Here is a 22,230-nt window from a genome sequence, read left to right on the forward strand (position 1 = left end):
ATGCTTGTTTCCAGTTCAGGGAAGACCCGGCATGGTAGTTTGGGCTGGACTTTTCCCATGAGGCACAGGGTCAAGACTGATTTACATATAGCTGGGTCTGAACTAAGGTGGCGAAGTGAACTAAAGAACGATGATGGATTCAACCCAGATCTGTGACTGGGGGTGAGTGTCTGAAAAGTTTCAGTGCTCCGTCCATCATCTCCTTGTGTTTGCTTAAAAAATTACTATTCCCACTTCAGTAAGAGCAACAGTAGGGAAAGTGTTGGATAGCAGAGGGGTAAAAATTACTATTCCCACTCCACTGAGTGCAACAGTAGGGAAAGTATTGGATAGCGGAGGGGCCAAATTACTATTCCCACTCCAAAGAGTGAAACAGTAGGGAAAGTGTTTTATAGCGGAGGTGTAAAAATTACTATTCCCACTCCAATAAGAGCAACAGTAGCTGAGTGCAACAGTAGAATAAGTAGTGGAAAGTGGAGAAGTAAAAATACTATTCCCACTCCAGTGAGTGCAACAGTAGGAAAATCACTGGATAGTGGAGGGGTAAAATTACTATTCCCACTCCAGTAAGTGCAACAGTAGGGAAAGTGTTGGATAGTGGAGGGGTGAAAATTACTATTCCCACTCCACTGAGTGCAACAGTTAAATAAGTATTGGATAGCGGAGGGGAAAAAATACTATTCCCACTCCAGTAAGTGCAACAGTAGGGAAAGTGTTGGATAGCGGAGTGGTAAAAATTACTATTCCCACTCTAGTAAGAGCAACAGTAGAGAAAGTGTTGGATAGCAGAGGGGTAAAAATTACTATTCCCACTCAAGTGAGTGCAACAGTAGGGAAAGTGCTGGATAGTGGAGGGGTAAAACTTACTATTCCCACTCCAGTAAGTGCAACAGTAGGGAAAGTGTTTGATAGCAGAGTGGTAAAAATGACTATTCCCACTCTTGTAAGAGCAACAGTAGAAAAAGTATTAGATAGTGGAGAGGTAAAAATTACTATTCCCACTCCACTGAGTGCAACAGTAGGGAATGTGCTGAATAGCAGAGAGGAACAATTACTATTCCCACTCCAGTGAATGCAACAGTAGGGAAAGAGTTGAATAGCAGAGTAAAACAAATTACTATTCGCACTCGAACACTTAAACAAAACATTTAATAAAATAAAAAAAATAAGAAATTCACACTATTTAAAAAAATATATATTAAATATATTAAACATATAAAAATAAACACATATTAAATATTAATCACATATAATAAGAAATATATATAATAAAATAATAAATACATTTACAAAAAAATAATTCTTGAAAACTAGAATTTATTTACAAGCAAAAATATGTATTAAAATATAAATGTATTTATTTTATTTCCTTCCCTATAACACACCAATAACAAAACACTTCAACATTTTTAATTACATATATTTGCATAATTAACACAATTAATAATCAATTAAAACATTTTATTAAAAAAAATAAAATAAACATTAATAAACTACACAAACTTTAACACTAGAAAATCCACAACACACCTAAATTAAAATACTAAAACACAATTAAAACTATTACTATTAACAACTAATAATTAAATAATTACATTTAATTTAATACCCTCCCTTTACCCCTTTAAAAGTAAAAACAACACACACAAAAATAAACAATTACCCAAAATAAATATCAAATAATTAACATTAAGTAACAACTATATATTAATTAATTAAACACAAATTACTTACCACCCTTTACTCCTATAACCTACACAACACCCACACACATTAATTACACAATTACCATAATTAATTGGCAATTATTTAATTACAATGTATTAACAACCAATTATTAATATTCATTCATCAACTAAAAATAAATTTCCCACCCTTTACACCTATAAAACCACAACACACAATTAAAAATAATTACACAATTACCAAAAGTAATAACCAATTAACTAAAATTAACAACCAATTATCAATTCATAAATTAAAAACAAATTACTTCCCATCCTTTACACCTATAAACACCACAACACACACCTAAAGTTAATTATACAATTACAATAATTAATTACCAATTCATTAATTAGAATTAATTAACAACCACTTATTAATTAATTAATAATAATTTACTGTACACATTTAACACTATAACATCTCAATTAAACAAATATTAATAAACGAAATTAATAAATATGAATAAATAAAAAGTAATCAATACATTTTATATAATTAAATTACTTCCCACCCTATTGCCCTATAAACCCACAACCCGGTACGGAACTAAAAACACAAAATAAAAAAATAAATATATATATAACTACTAAAAATGTAACACATATATTAAAAATTCAAACAATTCTTATACAAAAAACACACATCAAATACATATAAAATATATACTAAAATACATAACAATGATAAAAACAATATTTTTAACACTTATATTTTTGAAAACGATATTAAACACTTCAATATTTTTAAAATCGATATTACTTACCTTAAATCGATATTTTTGACCACGATATTCTTGCTGTCAATATTTCTGATCCACGATATTTATACCTCGATATTTGTGAAACTCGATATTTATGACTCGATATTCTGTCTCTGCACCAAATCAAGCCCAATGTTTTTTTGCTCCTAGGAAGCCAACCTGGTTTCTTAATAAAACAAAAGTAGATGATGTGACTTCCTATAAATATCATGGAATGCTATTTATGTCGGATTTAGAATGGAAGATGCACGTACATGCCATGAAATTCAGGACTTGTTCAAGTATAGCAGAGTTACACAAGTGAAGGGACCATGTAGGTCCTTCTCTGGTACCTGTTTTAGATGTGTTTATAGCTATGGTGCAAACAAATTCTTTATATGGCACAGACTTACTGTTTACGAGCAGTTACCATAACTGTAACAAAGTTGTAGGCACTTTTAAATCTTCTGAAGTGATTCATAATCCAAGCAATAAGAATGTAATCAATATTAGTTTTTTGGTACTTCGTATCAATGATGGTGGTTAGACTTACTGCAAACACCCTCCCAATACATTTTATGTTTCATTTAACCATGTATATCCACTGTAAGAAGCCTAGGGTCTGAAAATTTTCCCATTAAATAACCCCATATAAATATTATAGTTTGTGTGTGCTTCATACAGTTGATATTAGGTCCTACGTAAACCTACATTCATGTTCAATGCTTGGGTAGAATATTACAACAGACCATGTAACACATAACATGACTAACTTTTCAGAAAATGCATGTGTTAAACACATATATGCTGTTTCTATTGTAACTAAAACACAATTGTAATGCAAATCTAAGTGAATATGCTAAATCTAGTCAGAACATGGTGTGCAGAACTAATAATAAAATGTACTGCTACACACATTAACATAACAACAACTGATTTAATTTGCTTTACTCACGCAACCCTGTAGCTTCCATTCGAGAGGCGGTGTTAACAGTGTCCCCAAAGAGGCAGTATCGAGGCATGGTAAGGCCCACAACCCCGGCAACGACAGGTCCTAGAGTGAAAATCAGTCCTGCATTATGAATGAAGCACCCACACATACTGTATAACAAAGAAAGATATAAATACATTAAATTCAATAGAATGATCAAATGTGTCTTTCTTCAGGGCAGGGATAAATAAAGTCTAACAGCACAGCAGGAACTTCATGAACCTTTTTTCCCACTGCACTTAGAGTGAATGAATGGGGATCCCAGAACCAAATTCTGCAGCTAAGGGGTTTAATGGAAACCACACAGACAAGTCTAAAGAAGAAACTTCTTGGAGAGATTTCCCTTTAGCATTATGTAGAAAAACTGGAGCTCTTTCAGTGTTTCACTTGTTGCCATGTATCCTTGTATGGGTGCCATTTATCCATTTACCCCTGTATGATTTGACAGAAGAAATGTTAGATGAGGTGAAATTTTATCTGGATCATTGGATAGAAATGGGCTCCCAGGTTCTCTGAATAATTTTATTAATAAATAGATAGTGTTACTCTGTACCTTATCCGGATTCTCCTGTAATTTGCTAGAGTAATTGGACTTCTGCTGAGTGTCAAGGTTTTGCAATGGAATCAAGTGTAGGAATAGGATTAATCACAGTAACCTGTTTAGCACAATGAACATTGGCTATAACTATTTCCACAATTTCCACAATGAAAAGGTTCACAGGCCCAGATTACTCTCTTTCTCTGGCTTAGAAATGGCACATTGTGTGTTAGACAGGCTTTGACTGGCGTAAGCACAATGTGTCTTTGAGCATTTGAAGGACCATTATGTTGAGCACGGTATGCTTCCAGCCTCACCAGGCTTGCATCTACTGTGTTCTCAGTCAGGGCCGGACTGACTACCGGGCAGTTTGGAATGCTGCTGGGGTGGGGGCTGATTTCACTGCGGTGGGGGCTGATTTTGTTCATGGAGACCTGCGTGTGCTTCAAAATAATTAAAGCAAAACGAATTTCGTTTAGCACACGCAGGTCTCCAAGAACGAAATCAGCCCCCAGCTCAGCAGCATCCCAAACTGCCCGGTAGCCAGCCTGTTCTCAGTATGTAACTTAGGGTCAAAATAGACCTTCTCGATTACATTTTCAATTGCTTGTTTTATCCTTTCAAAGCTTTGATCACATTCAGGAGATCACTTAAAAGGAACATTTTGTTTTGTCAGGTCTCTCATTGGGGGTCTCACAGTAGCAAAATCATGAATGTACATTGAGCAATAACGGCCCATGTCTTAGAAGGATTGCAGCATGGGAACATCTTGTGGGCAGCACATACCTAACACTGCTTGTACTTTGCCTGGTTCAGGAGTCATTTCCCCATCAGAAAATATGTGCCCAAAGAACTTAAGTTTGGTTTTATGAAACTCATACTTTTCTGATGTGAGAGTTAGACCTGCATCTGCAATTAACTGACCCACTTGTGTAAGAGCCTTGTCATGTTCTTTTTGTGTTCTCCTAAATGCCAGTATGTAAGCACTGTGGTTGAAAGCATGTGTAACAGGTTGAATCTACATATAACATCTTGAAATATCTCCACAGTGGATGACACTCCAAAAATCAACCTTTTTTATCTGAACAAACCAATATGGGTTGGAAAGGTAGTAATGTACCTACAGTTTTCTTCCAGGGTGGGTTGCTGATATCCCTTGTTTAGGTCAAGACTGGTAAAGACCTTGGCTGCTAGATCATGTCTGCCATGTGTGGACCAGGATGTTTTTCTCACTCAATTGCCTTGTTGGCTTGGCACATGTTAACACAGATGCCCACGGCACCTTCATTGTTCTTTTTTGGCACTACTACTATGGGTGAAACCCATGATGTAGGACCTGTGGTTTGCTCAATGATGTCATGCTTCACCAGCATTTCTAGCTCTTTCTCAATGACTCCTTGAAAGTGATAAGTGATTCTGCAGTGTCGCTGGGCAACAAAATGAATGTCTTTGTTAATATGGAGTTGCACTTTAATTGTCTTGAGCCTTCCTAGGCCATGAAACAATGATGGAAACAAACTTACAATTTCAGCTTGAGCATGCAGGTTATAATTGAGAGATATTGGTATCATGTCAGCAGCGGTGACAAAACTGAGTAAGTATGCACTAGATGAAGTGCCTTGAAAAGCATGGATTTGTGCTTGCACTGACGTTGTTTTATGTCGCAATGTTGCTATGAACGAACCTTGACTTGGCAACAGTTTGGAGGCAGCCCACGTATATATCTTTGTGTTTGATGGGTTAAGATGTGGCATTGGTGACAGGTTATTAAACTTTTCATCAGGTATGATGATAATCGATGCACCACTGTCTATAATAAAAGTTACAGGGCAACAGTTGACTTTTATTGTAATCCTGGGGCAACGCTCAAAGAGTTCTGTTGTTTATCTTTTGTCTGTTTTGGTCTTTAGTTCTTCTTTGCAAGCAGCCACACCTACTTGTGCATGTCGTTCTTAGGTCGAAGCTATCATCGCACATTCATCTTCTTCATCTGCGCTCGATAATGACGTTAAAAACCCTTTGTTGGACGAACTTGATGATGATCGACTTCATTTGGTTTCTACTTGTCGTAACTGATGTTGCTTTTTGGCCTTGTGGGCAGGGAGAGAATGCTTCTAGAACCTTCTGGTGTCCATTTTCTATACTCACTGAGATGTAGCTGGTTTCTCACGTGACTTGCTAACTGTCATGAAGTGTTTTACCTTTTCACAACCTTTGCATGTCTGTCCGATGGCAGGACATTTATTTTCATGGGGAAATGAAAACCCACAGCAGAAACCCAACTTTTCTTTCTTTGAGGATATCAACTTGATGTCTACCTTGTGCTTGTGTAAGTTTTCCATGATTAATTCTGATTCACTCTTTGCTGTTCCAGCTTCCATGTCAGCAGGTTGTCGATCCGTCCTTTTAACGGATCTTGCAGCCATCAGTATTTTCTCTCAACATGCGTCTTCTGAACGAGTCCGAAGATGGCCACCGATGACTCTGAAACTCACTAAACTTACAGTGCTTGACAAGCACGTCAAATCTTTCAACAAACTCATCATCGTTTCACCAACTTGTTGTCTTGCTTGATTGAAAATGTACCTTTCATAGGCAACATTCAACACCAGATTGAACTTGCCTCCTAATGTTTCTTTGATTTGACAGTACAATATTGTATCAGTCTGTGAGACTTTCTTTATCACTTCTTTTACTCCATCATCAGCAAGATTCTTTAAGTTGTAATGACTTTCTTGTCATCTACTTCTTGTAAGGTAGCAATTAAGTCATCGCACGTCTCCATCCATGGAGTCCACATGGCGCCAATATTTCTGCTTTTTGGCGGTGTCGAATGGCAGTAGTGGCTTCAGAAAAATGTCTGCCAGGTACTTTACGCTTCTTTCTACCGCCGTTGAGAGTATATGATGTTCCAACAGCATTTGTTGTAAACCTGAATCTGCGTCTTTTCTAAGCTCTGTCTTTGTGCTTGAGCCTCGGTCGTTACGCCCACTCACAGATCATGTGGCTCTGTCTTCATCCTTGGCAGTGAGTGAGTTTTCTGTTTCTTACACATGGTTATCTTTCCTATTGTCTTTTTGCTTTGTTCGCATTATTTTTCTGTGGTATTCCAGCAGCTACCACCATTCTCAGTTCAAACTACAATTCTACAACAGGGGGCCGAGTTTTGGGAACCACGCTTGATTTCGAATTTGAAACATGCTGGATGCCACTTGCTACTTGGCACGCATTGGCCTCTCATTCAGGTCCAGGTTGTCACATCGTATTTCAAAGTAGTCAAGCATTTCATTTTACTGGTAAGTACATTTTAATTTCTCATACCTAGTTATCACTGCCTCTAGCATTGTACCTGGTTGTCAGCAGGTTTTGGCGGGCTTTTCCAACTGTGCTCTTCTGCAAAGCCTTCAACACAAACGCCTACTGCAGGCTGGTTTTGCATTGACGTGGGACGCACGTGGCAGGCACGAGGAGTTTGCTCTATTGTTTCAAACTCTCAGGGAGAGCAGTCTTGTTTCTTTGGGGTATGTATCCCCTACTCGTCGACAATTGTCACATCATCCCCAGTCCGGGAGCATGCAAAATGAACACGCCATACACGGAGATCAGTAACAGACGTCTTTATTCTGGCATACACTATTCTTACCAGTCACGGCTGCTGCCCATTCTACGTGGTGGGGCAGTGCGGGGAAAAATCAAATAAAACTGAAAGAAATATACACTTTCCTTCTGCTCCTGCATCATGCCTTGCTGCTCCTCTGCTCCTGGCACTGCAGTTCTCATGAGCACAGCCTCCCAGCTCATCACGCAATCCCAGCTCTCCTCTCATGCTATTATTCCCAGCATGCGAGAAGCAATGGGATATAGCGTAGCGGGCTGGGTGCGCGCTCCAGCAGGGACTGAGGGCCTGTGCTCCTGAGCCTTAAAGATATCTCCAAGGAATAGCCTGGAGATATCCAAGTGCCTGTGTCAGTTTGGCCAGCCTTGGACAGCCGGCAAAACAGACATGTTCACTTTCAGTGCCCACTACTCCTCCTCCCACTGCTGGCGATGTAGCGCCCCAGACTTGGCCGAGTCAACAAAAAATAAAATGATAAGAAAAGTGCTTTTTTATCATTTAATCTTTAATGTTTTACTTTTAAGGAGTGGAGCGACGCGGAGGAGCCACCCCTGATTCATACTACTTTCTACTTATATCATAACCGTTAATAACCATACCTTAACACCTCACAGCTAATTATGCGATTCCTCTATTGATTCCACCCAGACCCACAAAGATCAAGTGCACATAGACTCAAGAAGCTATAGAAACCAGAGTCTTTAAAACAATATACAACGTTATGAAGTTACATGGAAACAATTTTGGAGACTACGGGTCAAACTATATAGTGGGAGCATTTTTGCATTAATAGAATTTGCAGTTTAATGCATGTGGGTCACTTGGTAAGCTTCTCTTTGTCCAATACAAAGCATTATTACCTGAATGCAGGCCTATCCGTATCCTGACAGGGACATCTGGCATGTGTCTCATTTTAAAAGATCCCACTGAGCTTAGAATGTCAAGCGACATATTGGCGATTTCAGCTGCATGTCTGTTCCCATTTCGCTTCGGAAGTCCTGACGCCACCATGTAGGCATCTCCTATTGTCTCTACCTGTATGTGGCATAAAATGAAAAATGTTAGTAAGATCTGAGAAATAGCTTTTTAATTTCAAAGGGTTTAGTACACAGTCCTTTAGAATAGCATGTGAAATTGACTTTTATTTTTACTTACAAAATGTAACCATATTTGGGTGCTAATTCTTATTAATCCCTAGTCTGGAGGGCATTATCTATGAGATAGCCCTATTCTACATATACTCTTGACTTTGTCCTGGAGTGCATAATTAGGGTGGCAAGCAATTATCTCATGATAAGGATCTCCAGAATGCTCAATTCTGTTGTTTCAAATCTTACATCTCCTAAGACAAGGTGGACAAGTGCGTGGATATTTGGGCACTGGATGCCTACTTGCTAAATGGTCGAGGGAGAGAACATGTGGCTTTTTCTCCAATGAAGAGACACACGTTATGAGAAGGAAAGTGGCATGTAGAGAAGATGAACATTTCTTATAAGGATTTCTTTGGACTTAGAGGTGGCAAAAGTATGGATAAGAGTGGGTAAAATTCAACAAAGGTGAATTATTGGGTGAAGCAGGGTAGGAAATTTGGCCAGTGAAAGGAAGTTGATGACATGACCTGATGCATCAACTGGTAAGCGCTAATTGTGAGTTTGAGGAGCATAGATGAGTGATGGGGTACCATGAATGGCAAAGTAGAATGAGTGAAGGGAATAATGTCTGTGGTTCTAGAAAGCAAATTAATAGTGAAGGTGAAGATGAGAGAGGAGTAATGGTGATACCAACAGTGCTGATCAAGAGCTGTCTCAATAATCAAGAGAGCATTGAGTAGTGGATGGCTCAGAGTGGATATGCCAAAACAGACTGTGTTGTGGTAAAAGAAAGGAGGAGTGGTTGTGGCCGTCAGGGTGGCTGAAAATGGGGCAAGAAATAATCAGAATAACAAAGGAACAGTGGTGTTTTGATTTTGAATTCACATCATTTAGTGACTTCAGAGTTGTTTGGAGGATTGTGAAGACATGTGTTGCAGTATACCGAATAGTGAGCATATGGCATACTGTTGCATCATTCAGTAGTTGTAGCCAGCATTAAAGGGAGGCTAGGGTGACAGGTATGTTATTTGAGCTCACCTTTCATTGTTACTATTATAAACATGTGGCCAGTTCCCTTTAGCAATATCCTACTTAGGCTGCTGAATTAGTTGTATATGCATACAGTGCTAAATCATGAATACAAAAGTTACACCCTCTTGCAATGCCACACACACACCAAATCTAACTTACAGATTGCAACATATTGCCAGTAATACTGAATATAAACATTTACATTTCTGAAACAATTTACTGGAAAATCTGCAACATATTAGCAATTATAGAAGTTATAACATGGTGTTGGCCAAAAAGGTTTCCAATGACAAAATCACACTAAGTGTGAATACAAACCTTGTAGACATCATGATTCCCTATCACAGCATCGAATAAAGTGTACAGGTCATTGAGCAGGTCCACCACCTCGATGGGCTCACTCATGGCCGAGATGGTGGTGAAGCCCACAATATCACTGAAGTACAAGGTAACCTCATCGAAGCCCTCGGGTTCCACAGTGCAGCCGGTTTTCAGTGCTTCTGCAACTGATCTGCAAATTAGATGACAAGGAAAGTACAATTAGGCAGGAAATATAATGAGACAGTGATGGAGCAAGGATTCGCACGTTACGCGCCTTGCTTGAATTCATGAACCTCAAATAATGTAACAAGGTAATTCAACCTGTTTGTCTTACTAATTTCCCCATTATTCTGACATTTTGGGTGTCCCAGTGAAGCTTGCTTATGTGTTTACTAACATTAATACGCTTGCCACTGAAAATGGCCACTGCTTGGCGGGGTTTTCTTCTGCGCATGCGTTAGTCACACTCACGTGACGTGACGTACTCGCAGTTCTGGTCGGAAATGTTTGCTCATGCGCAATACAGCTAAATTGGCCGCTTTGTCTCCTCATATGCTCTGTGCTTGCAAAGCTGCTTTTGCAAAGTTGCTTGTTCCGCATTTACCCTAACGCTATAGATATTATAAGGTACGGGGTATAGAGTAGCAATTCATGGTATACAGTGTAATCATTTATTTCTGTGTTTTAATTTGTTTTCGCTTACTTTTCATGTACTGCGTTCTTGAGGGTTTGAGAGACACTCGTGAATCCATCTTGAAAATCTCTACTGCGCATGTCACCCTGGCAGAGGGAAGACAACCTTGAACAGTGGAACTCAGCCAGCTGGCAGCCGCAGTCAAGATGCTCCTGAGAAAGTGACCTGCGACCCAGCAGGATGGAGCCGAACTGTACTGCAAAAGTTACATTTGTATAAGTTTCATTGTATTCTGTAGAGTATCTCATGGGAACCCCAAATTCAAATAGGCGGTTCCAGAGTATGTAAATGTGAGCTTGTAGAAGTGAAATATGATTGGTGTGTTAACCTATCCTACTTGGGGGCCAATCGAAATTGGGGATTCTGACACTTGCAACATTTGGAGGGTGGTACACTGACCCGAAAACAGTATAACTAGCCTAGGTTTAGCTAGAGAAATTGTCCGACTTGTCCGAATAGCTGACCTGTCACTGACCCAACGCACTCAATAGGTGACTTGATACAGAGGGCTGCGGAGCACTCTGTCAGAACTTTCCATAGACTCTAGAGGTTTTAAACCTTAAGTGCTGGCGGAGCACTTTGCTGGGGAAATCGATAACCCAATCGGGGTTCTGGCTGATAGCTGCAGAGAGGGTGGAGCGCAGGCGTTTCTTCCAAACTGCGGGTGCTGGTCGTGCCTTGGTGGTCCTGTCCTACTCCTAATCTGGGTTTCCTGTCCTGTCCTGGGGTGTCCATTCTGCACCTGCTGTCCTTCTGATGACGGGTTTCCTTTGGGGTCCCTCCTGTTCTTAACTGACCTGTGGCCAGGGTTGGTCTTCACACCATTCTAGGTAAATATAGTGCTGAAACTCTACACTGCACCTTTCTAGTTTTCTGTCTTTTGCTTCAATAAAGACATACCTTTGCATATATTGAATTTCCATGCTTTTTCGCAAACTACTGAATAAAAAGTTCATACGTTATTATTGTTATCTAGCATGTTCCTATTTTTCCCCCTCCTTAAGTACATTTTTTCGATACCATTCATGAAATATAGATGTGTCTGATCTTTACCTTTAAGCTGACTCAATGATGGTTCTGAAATTCTAGTATGTTCCACTTTTTCCCCTCCTAAGGTATATGTTATTCTAGAGCCCTAGAAATTCAAATCCAAAGTTATTCCCCATTTCCATTTTTCCCAGGTATAGGTTTTCACTTGTGACTTTATAGTGTGTATTAAAATCTTTCCCGTATTTGATATTTCCCAGTTAAGGACTAACTTTGAGATTTCTGATTAAGTAGGTTCCCTGTTCTTAAAAATTCCTAGATTCATAAATGATCAGCTTGATCTATTTCCTCTATGGATATGTACTCTTCATTATCTTAGTTATCGATTGTTTACTGGTTGTAAATCTCATGTTTTCTGAGCTTGATGAATTTTAGATAAAGGTTTTTAAAACTTCTTGAGTTTGTGTTTATTATATGAGTGCAAATATAGAAAGTATTTGTGTTGTTTGCCTTTTCTTCACAGCTAGCTCCCTGATTCATCGTGGTCATTAGGTACCCGTAACGGTGGATTGGTAAGTCGGGTACAACAGAAAATATATAGGAAGTAACTGGGTTACTGGTAGTAGAGTGCATGGTCACCCGATTAATGTATAAGATAAATTGAAGTTTATGGGCCCGATAAGTGTATTGGTAAATTTTGTTGGTTGGGTGACCTGCGCGCTCTATCAACAGAACCTCTATCTGACAACTTAGTACCTTAAGCTAAACTCTCACACAAATCAGAAAAAAAGTTTGTCAAACTGCAAGCATACAGTTCTGCATGTGTTTGTGATTTCTTTACTCAACCACACTCTTTCGTCACCTACCACAGCACAAAAGGCAACCATCCCCCCTTTTCAGGCATCCCCGATCATTAAAGTGGGATGAGATTCTCTTTGTTTTCTGAACAAAAGCAACTATATCCATATACGAGCTATCTGGTTTTCTCATCCACCGTTGCTAAGTGATATGAGACTTGGAGAGTATTTGCCTTTGCTTCACTGTTATGCCCTCTATCTGTAGCTGCTGAAATTCTGGACAGAGTTCATGAAGACCTACCTTTTACCACTCTTCTCTGACAAACTCACCAATGGTCCTTGCAGGTCTGTGATAGATTGCCTGTTACTCCTTTCAGTTTTGGCCTCTCATCCTCAAATCATCCCTTCCATTTCCAACCCCTTTCACCCGCAGCCCCTTGCGGTGCCCAGTCATATCCTGGCTGCCCCTCTCGCTAACCCGGTTCCATTTGCCTAAGGCAAGCCTAAAATACTAAATAAATTCCTACTTCTAATATTTTAGAGGCCACCATCAACTGTTTGGGTCGCCTTAATAGTTTATCTCACTTAATGCAGTCTCAATATTGCTAACACTTTGGGAACTTCATGCACTGCTGAACACATAGACCTATTTTCTAGACGTTTTCCTTCACCTCATTCACCGCATTCCTCCTCATGTCATTAATGCCAAAGTATTATTGTTCCACAAATGCGTTCTCACTATCACAAAATATTCTTTCTAGTGGTTTTGTATATATACACCACACAATCTATCAAAATGTTACCTTGTATAATTGCAGTAACCCATTTCCGCTCCAGTAGCGCCGTTGGCACCGATACAAATTAAAATATTTTCAAAGCTTAAATAAAGTGCAAAATACACATGCCCATCCTGATGTGTCAATGAATTCATCAATCCACCAAGCACAACTATTTCATATGATCAGCTATAGAGTACTGTATTAAATGTATCAGTTTAAAAATACACCATTGTCAGAAGTTAAACAGAGGTTATCTCACAGAGTCATTATCCAGATTAGAAATTGTATATTTTTCTCTTAAACAACAAAAAGAAATACACTGTTCCCCAAAAGAGAAGAGTAGCAAGACTAAGGGCCAGATGTAGGTAGCACTTTACCGGTCGGAAACGGCCGAAAATACCGATTTTCGGCGGTTTCCGACCGGTAAAGGGCTATGGAGATGTAGGGGCTAAAAACACGTCCATTTTCGGTAATTTTACCGAATCGGTAAAATTACAGAATCGGTAAATTTACCGATTCTGTACATTTTACTGATTCGGTAAATTTACCATTCGGTAAAAATACAGAAAATGTATTTTGTGATGTAGGCAGCACTTCTAACAGTGCTACAGGGCATTTAGAATTCGGTATTTTACCATGCAATACAATTGCATGGTAAATTACGAATTCTTGTGTACATGCACATCTGTGCATGTACACCTGTGCCATGTGGCACACAGACATGCCCTAAGGGCATGTCTGTGTGCCACATGGCGCAAATGCCAGTTACAGGGGTGCAACAGGGTGTCAAAGTGACACCCCGTCCCCCTTAGCAATTCGGTATTTTTACCGATTCGGTAAATACCGAATTGGTATTTGCTATTGAATCCTATGGGCTTCAAGGCCCATAGGATTCAATAGCAAATACCGATTCGGTATTCACCGAATCGGTAAATACCGAATCTTACCGATTCGGTAAAAAATACCGAATTTTTACCTACATCTCATTTACAGATTCATAAATTCCGAATCGGTAAAATTCGGTATTTATGAATCGGTAAATGAGATTTACCTACATCTGGCCCTAAGTAACCAAGCAAGGAGGGCAGCGTTCAAGGGAGAAAGAGGGGAGGGAATTCCCCTTTCGGAACTGAAAACCCTCACACACCCAGCAAGCTAGGTGTCATGCTTCATCATATGGGTTTTTGCTCCTCGTTAGACTGGCGCTGCAATGTCTAACGGGCACCCATAAAGGGACTCTTTATCGGAGATCTTCTGTTACTGCCAGTTGGTGCATGTGGGTATGAGGGCTTCAGGGGATGTGTAGACGTATGGGAAAAATTAGTGAGAGTAAAAAAGGTTGGCAAATCCACGGTAAGTTTATTGGTGTGGTTCACTACCTTATTAAAAACAGTGGGGTGAAATAACAAACTGGTGCAATGATCCAGCAGTGTTAGATCTACCTAAAGGTCCTTAGACATTGCAGCACCAGTCTAACGAGGAGCAAAAACCTATATGATGAAGCATGACACCTAGCTTGCTGGTTGTGTGAGGTTTTTCAGTTCCGAAAGGGGAATTCCCTCCCCTCTTTCTCCCTTGAACGCTGCCCCCCCTTGCTTGGTTACTTAGTCTTGCTACTCTTCTCTTTTGGGGAACAGTGTATTTCTTTTTGTTGTTTCAGTTCATGGGCATATACACTGGACCCCGTTAAAAATTGCCCAGTTTAGTTCCCTCCATTTGTTTACCCATATTTTTCTCTTACCAGATAATAGCGGGTTCAATAAATAGTTATGGAACGGCGCAATACCAAAATCTCATTTCAATTGAGAAATGTTGCCAATCGACATAGGATGCAGGGTTGGGACGGGCTGACATAAAATCATATTACTGGGCTCAAATGGCGACAGAGGAGACCAATCTAATAGGTTGGAGCTTGGCTTAATTAACATACACAGAATTCTAAATTTACTTTACATCAAAGTTGTACTTCACAACCTGCCACCTCTATCTAGACTCCTTATGCTTTGTTGGCATGTAGCTCCCAAAGACATCAAATAGTTCAACAGGTATGCCGAGGCCCCCGCTTCCTATAACATGGCTTGCATACACAGCAGGTCTCTTAGGATTTGAACCATTGAATCTAATTGGTATTTTTACCCTTGGTGACATTTGGGGGTATATTTACAAGAACTGCTGCTAACTAACATTAGCTAGCGGCAATTTTCTAACCACTGTGTATCGCTGAAAACTATCGCCATGGTACCGACATATTTACAATAGGTATCTACATGGAGATAAGATCTGCTCACGGCGGCGAAAACTGCTCCTGATACTAGCATCAAGGCTAGCTAGAGAAAAGTGATGAAAGGCTATTGAGAGGCAAAAAACTCACATTACGGAGCCCAATGTCACTTTTCTGCCTCTAGGGGCAAAATAGCCTATAAGTCCACCACCAATGATAAAAAGAAAAGACGAACAATGGAATGCAGAATGGAGCAACCAGGGCAAGTTCAGTACATGTAAACAAACCCACCAAGAGACAGGATGACCAGCCAGAGTCCGAGGGGAAGAGGGCATGCTGATCAAGGGCTCCATATATGTAAAGAGTTGCATCGATGGGGAAAACCAGCAATGCATAATTTTTGATAGTGCTTCACTTGCGACACCATGGCAGCCAAAGGCTGGAAGTGTGGACAGTCCCTGGGGCCTGGAGGCCTCGCTAAGCCTGCATCTGAGAACCGGACTGGGAGGCACAGGTGCTGTGGAGTTGCACCGGCGTGACGGTGGAGGCGGGCCGCGTCGGGACCAAACCTTAGGTCCGTGGTTATAGACATTGAGTCATCGGCGATCGCCCGTACATGTTGGTGGAGTCCAGCAGGTTGCATGGAGACATGTTGCTGACTTGTGTGAGAAGACCACCTAGTGCCTTTGGAGCTGTGATTAGTAGAGGCACTCCTGTGGGTATGTGAGGATGTGGAACTGCTCGGACGCTGCAGATGGTGAGGCCCCTGAGCTGCGCCAAACTTGTGTGGTGGGAGTGCTGCAACCTCATGCCTAAGGGGGTCCTGTTGCATCACCTGCATCAGGAGGTTCCCCAGCAGACTTGGCGGTGATTGCTGTACCCAGGATTGTGAAATCCCACCTGGGTGAGGCTCCTGCTGGCTGAGTCACAGATTTGTGGCGGATTGAGCACCGGTGTCAATGTCCAGGTGAGGAGAAGGTGGGACGGGGAGGGGAGGAGGCCTGCGGGTCCTGTCGGGCCCAGGCCTAGCACTGGTGGGTAGCGCACACTGTGCCCTGTGCAATCCCTGCTCTGTGGAGGATGCACATTGCCGAGGACACCACACAAGACTAGTGGGGGACTCTACTAACTGGCTCAAGTTGCTGAGGTCGGCCATTGGTGGCAGCTGGTGCCGGGGCAAAAGGGCCACTTCGGGCACAGCCCCTTTGGTATGCAGTTTTATCTGCAGTTACTCGCAAGGGAACTGGGGAACACTGAATCTGGTCGCCACTTTTAGATCGGAAGTGGCAACCTGGTGGTGCTGCCTTTCCTTGCCACTTGGTGGTGAGCTCTTGGGTGCACAGAGGACTATCCCTTAGTGGACTTGCTCTTCCTACAGTACAGCATCGTCTGGTAGCTTCTGCTACTGTCCACATCTGCTGCTGCTGGTTCCTCTGACCTGGAGTTCAGCTTTTTGAGGCCCTCCTGCCCCCGAAGGCTCCTGTCTGTGCCTCATCGCTGGTGGTCCAGTGGTAGAGGGTCACTGCTCTGCTGCTTGAATGCCCTCCTGCCCCTCTTTACTGCTGTTGCTGTCCCGCTTTCTGCTCTTCTCTGTTGCTTTCAACCTTTGAATCTGAATTTTTTTCTTTGCTTTGTTTGGCTTTGTCTTTCCTGTGCTTATGTACAGCTCCTTCCCTAATTGACGCTGTGATCCCCCGCAGCCACGCCCCCTCTAGTATGCTTTCCTGTGTTTCCCACCTCCCAGCTGTCCAGCCCCCCGCAGTACTACTTAATGGAAGCCACTGTGCATTCATGCACAGCGGGTGTGCTACTGGTGTGCCAAATGTGCGCCAAAGGCAAACCCATCTGCGCTGTCCATACATGGACGGCATCCAGTGCAAGGGGCCCTGCCTCCCGGACACTCCATCAATTTGATGACATGACCTTCCTCACCCACAACCCTGGATGCCACTCCACCTGCCATCTAGCATCACCAAAGAATACCCTTGCACCCTTCGCCTCCTGAAACTGAAAACACATCTTCTGCCACACCAGCGTCTCTCAACGCCCAGTCGAGCAACAGAGCACCCGACCGTCTCAACTACATCGTCCTCAGCGTGTGGCCCCTCCACAAACACGCCACTGAAATCTGGGACCTCCTTGATGCTAATTCTTCAGACATCACCTTCTTCATGTAAACCTGGGGAAACCTTTGCTCCAGACCTGGCATCTTCATCTCCAATGGCTACAATGTCACATGCAAGGACCACTCCGACTGCCCAGGAGGAGGCATTGCCATCGTCTACAAAAGCACACTCCGACTGACCACACAGTCTAATGACCCAACAGAGACTATAGAACACCTCCACCTCCAGATCCGGACCAAGCCCAACACCACCCTCAGCAGGCACCCTCATCTACAGGCCACACGGCCCATGACCCCCCCATTCACCAATGCCATTGTAGACCTCATCGCAACCCAGGCTCTCCCATCCACCGAGTACATCCTACTCGAAGACCTCAACTTCCACCTGGACAACCCCAGTGACCAGAACACCACAACCCTCTTGGAGAAACTCCCCAACATCGGACTCAAACAGCTCGTCACCGCACTAACCCTCATAGCCAGACACACGCTCAATTCCAACTTCTATGCCAGTGGGAACATTCAACTACAGCCACACCAGCAAACTCTCCTGGACCAATCATCGTTGTATACATCACACTTTCACCACGCCCACTGTACACCACCACCATTATTGCCCCCTCCCCGTCACAGCTGAATCAAGGCCATAGAAGAACCTCTCGTCAACTCCCTCAGCAACACCACTCCGCCAACGCTTACAGATACCAACAATGCAGCACACAAACTCCGCCAATGGATCTCTAACTGCACCAACACCCTGGCACCCTAAAGCATAAACCAGGCAAACAACATTTTCAAGAAGGCCAACTGGTTCACTCCTGCCCTCCACTAGTCCAGACGCACCTGCAGACGTCTCGAGTAGAGATGGAGCCACAACATCAATCAACTCTGCAACACAGTCACCTCTGCACCATAGCGCAAGGGTGCCTGGATTGGTGTACGGCAGCCATTGTGCGCCGTCGTAGTGGAAAAAGACAAGGCGGCTTAATCCTGAGCCCCTTCTGGCAGTTTAACACCACCGATGCTTCAATTTCTTGATGTACTTGCAGTGTGGATCTTGCACCGCATTGCGCTGTATTTACAAAGCCATTTACAGACAATCTCACTCCAGCTCGCATTGCCGAGGCCGCTGTAATACCGACTAAACCGGTACCGGTTAACCTCACGACTATTCCAGCCTGCTCGGTCCCGATTTCGGTGACTTGACATCCTGACCCTAAGCCCTGAAATCTAATGGTCCTAGAGGCTCGAAATTATTAGGCACTTATCAAAATGTCCTGATGATGATCCCTTTGATTTAAAAAGTGGGATCGAAACGCCGTCGACCAAATTGTGTGCCATATACATTGTATATATAATGTGTACCATGTCGGTGTAATGGCGCATCTTGTAAATATTTGTTCGTATTTTGATTTGAAGAACAACTCAGCTTTTTTGCCTAAAAGCCCTTTCTGTTCACTTTGAATGTACTAAAGTGATTTGTGTGTTTTAATAAGGTACAGGCTTGTACCCCACGACGTGAGAGTGTCAAAGGATATTCTCTATTTATCCAGTTGAAGTCATTAAAAAGATTTTTGACCCCTGTCCGGCTGGACAAGTCATTAGAATACGGGTTCCATTGTGTCTGTATTTATCTTTAAACTTGATTATTGTTGCATGGGACCACTGTTGTTCTAATAATATTATAATAGTATTTACAAAGTAACACATTTAGGGATATGAGTGACCTTGTGAAGCCCTGTGCCACATTATACCTGCATCAGGTATAATGCCTGCAGGGTAGGCGTTCCCACACAACACATCCTCATAGGATTGGCGCTGTGAAGTCTCTCCAATTTCAATTGCAACAATTCTAGGACACCACTGCGTCCAGTTCAGATACCTTCACATGCTCCACATGACTAGGGCATATGGGAAGAGAGAGAGAGGGACCCTGACTGAGGTGGATGTCCTAATGGCACGTATTACCACACATTATGAAAGTGCCCTGAACTGAGGAAGTATTGGAACAACATCAACAGAACTGTGGGGGGAGTTGTGGTTAGACCACTGGAAATGGACCACAAATGGATTCTCTGGCGATTATGGAGGAATTTAGAGGCTTGTACCATACCCATACCTTAGTGGCTATGGGCTACCAGATTGCAAGGACACCCACCATCATTGGAAGGACAAGGGGTATGGATTACTGTGCAAAGATTGAGGAACATGTATATAAGGCTACAAAGGTACAGAAAAAAACACCCTAAGATATGGGGCCCATGGTTGAACTCTTCAGATGCTATATTTTGATAATTAGCATTACAGTATCATTACACATGCAATAAATTGCCTATGTGATGTTTCATGTATGCCTTGAGAGAATTTCTTGTGTACCAAGGTTGTGCCTACATACATGCTTAATAAGGTAATGTAAAACTAACAAAAATAGTTATTAAAAAAAGCTAATTTGGGAAGCATGCATCATAGGTGTTCAAAGTACAGCATTCAAAGTGGACCCAGGAATAGTTATGAAGTCAAAGGTCAAGCTTTAGGTCTTACTGGCCAGACTTTACTTGGTAGGTAGGATTGGCCATCAAAGAAGTGGCCCATGTGAGGATTGTGCCCCTGCCCATTCCTGCACGTGTCATCAACCAGTCGAGGAGGATTTTGTGGCCGATGGTGTCAAATGCACTAGAGAGGTCTAGTAGTATCAATGGACATGCTTGCCCTTTTGCTTCTGCTAGGTTTCAAGATGGCTGATTCAAGGGCCTTTGTAATGCAAAGGAGCCCAGATGTAGGACAGTGGTAGGGCAAGACATCTGGGTCAGCATTTATTTTTAAGGGCAAGTGATGGATGTATTTGAGTTATTGAGGAATCCTGCGCGTGGAGAGTGAAGATTTCAGCTTTTTGTACAAACTTCTAAATGTCTTTACTTCCACAGAAATGACCCTCGGTATGAAGGATGTACATTGAAGTTGGTGTTTGCACGTGGATTTTCTAAATTTTTACAACTTTTCTGGGCACTTTTCCCCATTTATCTTTCATCGGGCTTTTCGTAATGAAATGTGAGGGGAAAATTACAAAAATGTCTGCAAATATAACTGACAGTCTGGGGTTTCACTCAGAATGTGTCCACAAACTCCTGTTTTTACTAGAACCACCTAGAATGAGAGAGTCAGAATGAATATCTTTCTGTCTAGACAAAATAATAAAAAGTCCTACTCCTTTTATTTCATAGGGAATCCACTACATTGCAGAATTGGCCAAATGTAAACAATCACCACTTTGCACATTCAAAACATCAACCAGTATCACAGAAAATACATCAGGTTCATTAAACTACTCACCAAAGTCCAAACAAAGCACAAGAATGACAGAACCCTGCTGTTGAACAAAACCATTACAATGTTCTAAAACCACCATCATTCCACTTTAAGGTAAATTCTTAGCCACATATGTGCCCCACTATTCTGCGATAGAAATAAAAAAACATCTGCCAAAAACCAAATTGTTACCTCCATAAAACCAAACAACAAATAAAGAACAAAAACAACACACAACTTTGGCTTTCTCGTCAATGGAGCACAATTAAACAAACATTCCAAAGTTATACATTTAGGGGCCTATTTATGAGAATGGTACACAGCGCAGCATGTCATTTTACTGCACTGCACTGTGCTGCGCTGCGCTATGTGACAGGGAAAGGGCAGGAATTCTCTGTATTTATAGCGATGCAGCACATTCCTGCCTTTTCACCTGAACTGGTGCCCTTGTGGCAGCCTAGATTCAACGCATCTGCGTTGTAAGCAGGATTGCAGAAAGGACACCTTTCTGCACAAAAACAATCCTCAAAGGCATATTCCTCTTTCTATGCGTGCTACAGAATGCAGCTCTCTTTCTATATGTGCTACAGAATGCAGCACTCTTTCTATGTGGCATACAGAGTGCAGCTCTCTTTCTACGTGTACTACAGAATACAGCTCTCTTTCTATGTGTGCTACAGAATGCAGCACTCTTTCAATGTGTGCTACAGAATGCAGCACTCTTTTTATGCGTGCTACAGAATGCAGCACTCTTTCTATGCGTGCTACAGAATGCAGCACTCTTTCTATGCGTGCTACAGAATGCAGCACTCTTTCTATGTGTGCTACAGAGAATGCAGCTCTCTTTCTATGCGTGCTACAGAATGCAGCACTCTTTCTATGTGTGCTACAGAATGCAGCACTCTTTCTATGCGTGCTACAGAATACAGCACTCTTTCTATGTGTGCTACAGACTGCAGCACTCTTTCTACGTGTGCTACAGAATACAGCTCTCTTTCTATGTGTGCTACAGAATGCAGCACTCTTTCTATATGTGCTACAGAATGCAGCACTCTTTCTATGCGTGCTACAGAATGCAGCACTCTTTCTATGCGTGCTACAGAATGCAGCACTCTTCCTATGCGTGCTACAGAATGCAGCTCTCTTTCTATACTTGCTACATAATGCAGCTCTCTTTCTATGCGTGCTACAGAATGCAGCACTCTTTCTATGCGTGCTACAGAATGCAGCACTCTTTCTATGCGTGCTACAGAATGCAGCACTCT

General features: G+C 41.9%; 1 protein-coding gene across 2 annotated transcripts in view; it reads right to left on the reverse strand.

Annotated features, from left to right (window-relative positions):
- GUCY2F (guanylate cyclase 2F, retinal) overlaps positions 1–22,230 on the reverse strand; it is a 267,791-nt gene that overhangs the window by 82,875 nt on the left and 162,686 nt on the right. For both annotated transcript variants that reach the window (XM_078685977.1, XM_078685978.1), the window contains exons 14-16: positions 10,054–10,246; positions 8,473–8,647; positions 3,423–3,521 (exon numbers count right to left, since the gene is read on the reverse strand). In XM_078685977.1, the coding sequence (XP_078542103.1) occupies positions 3,423–3,521; positions 8,473–8,647; positions 10,054–10,246 (467 nt within the window). The remainder of the gene's footprint in view (positions 1–3,422; positions 3,522–8,472; positions 8,648–10,053; positions 10,247–22,230) is intronic.

This window comes from Lissotriton helveticus, chromosome 4_1 (genome assembly GCF_964261635.1).
Source record: "Lissotriton helveticus chromosome 4_1, aLisHel1.1, whole genome shotgun sequence".
Lineage (NCBI taxonomy): Eukaryota > Metazoa > Chordata > Amphibia > Caudata > Salamandridae > Lissotriton > Lissotriton helveticus.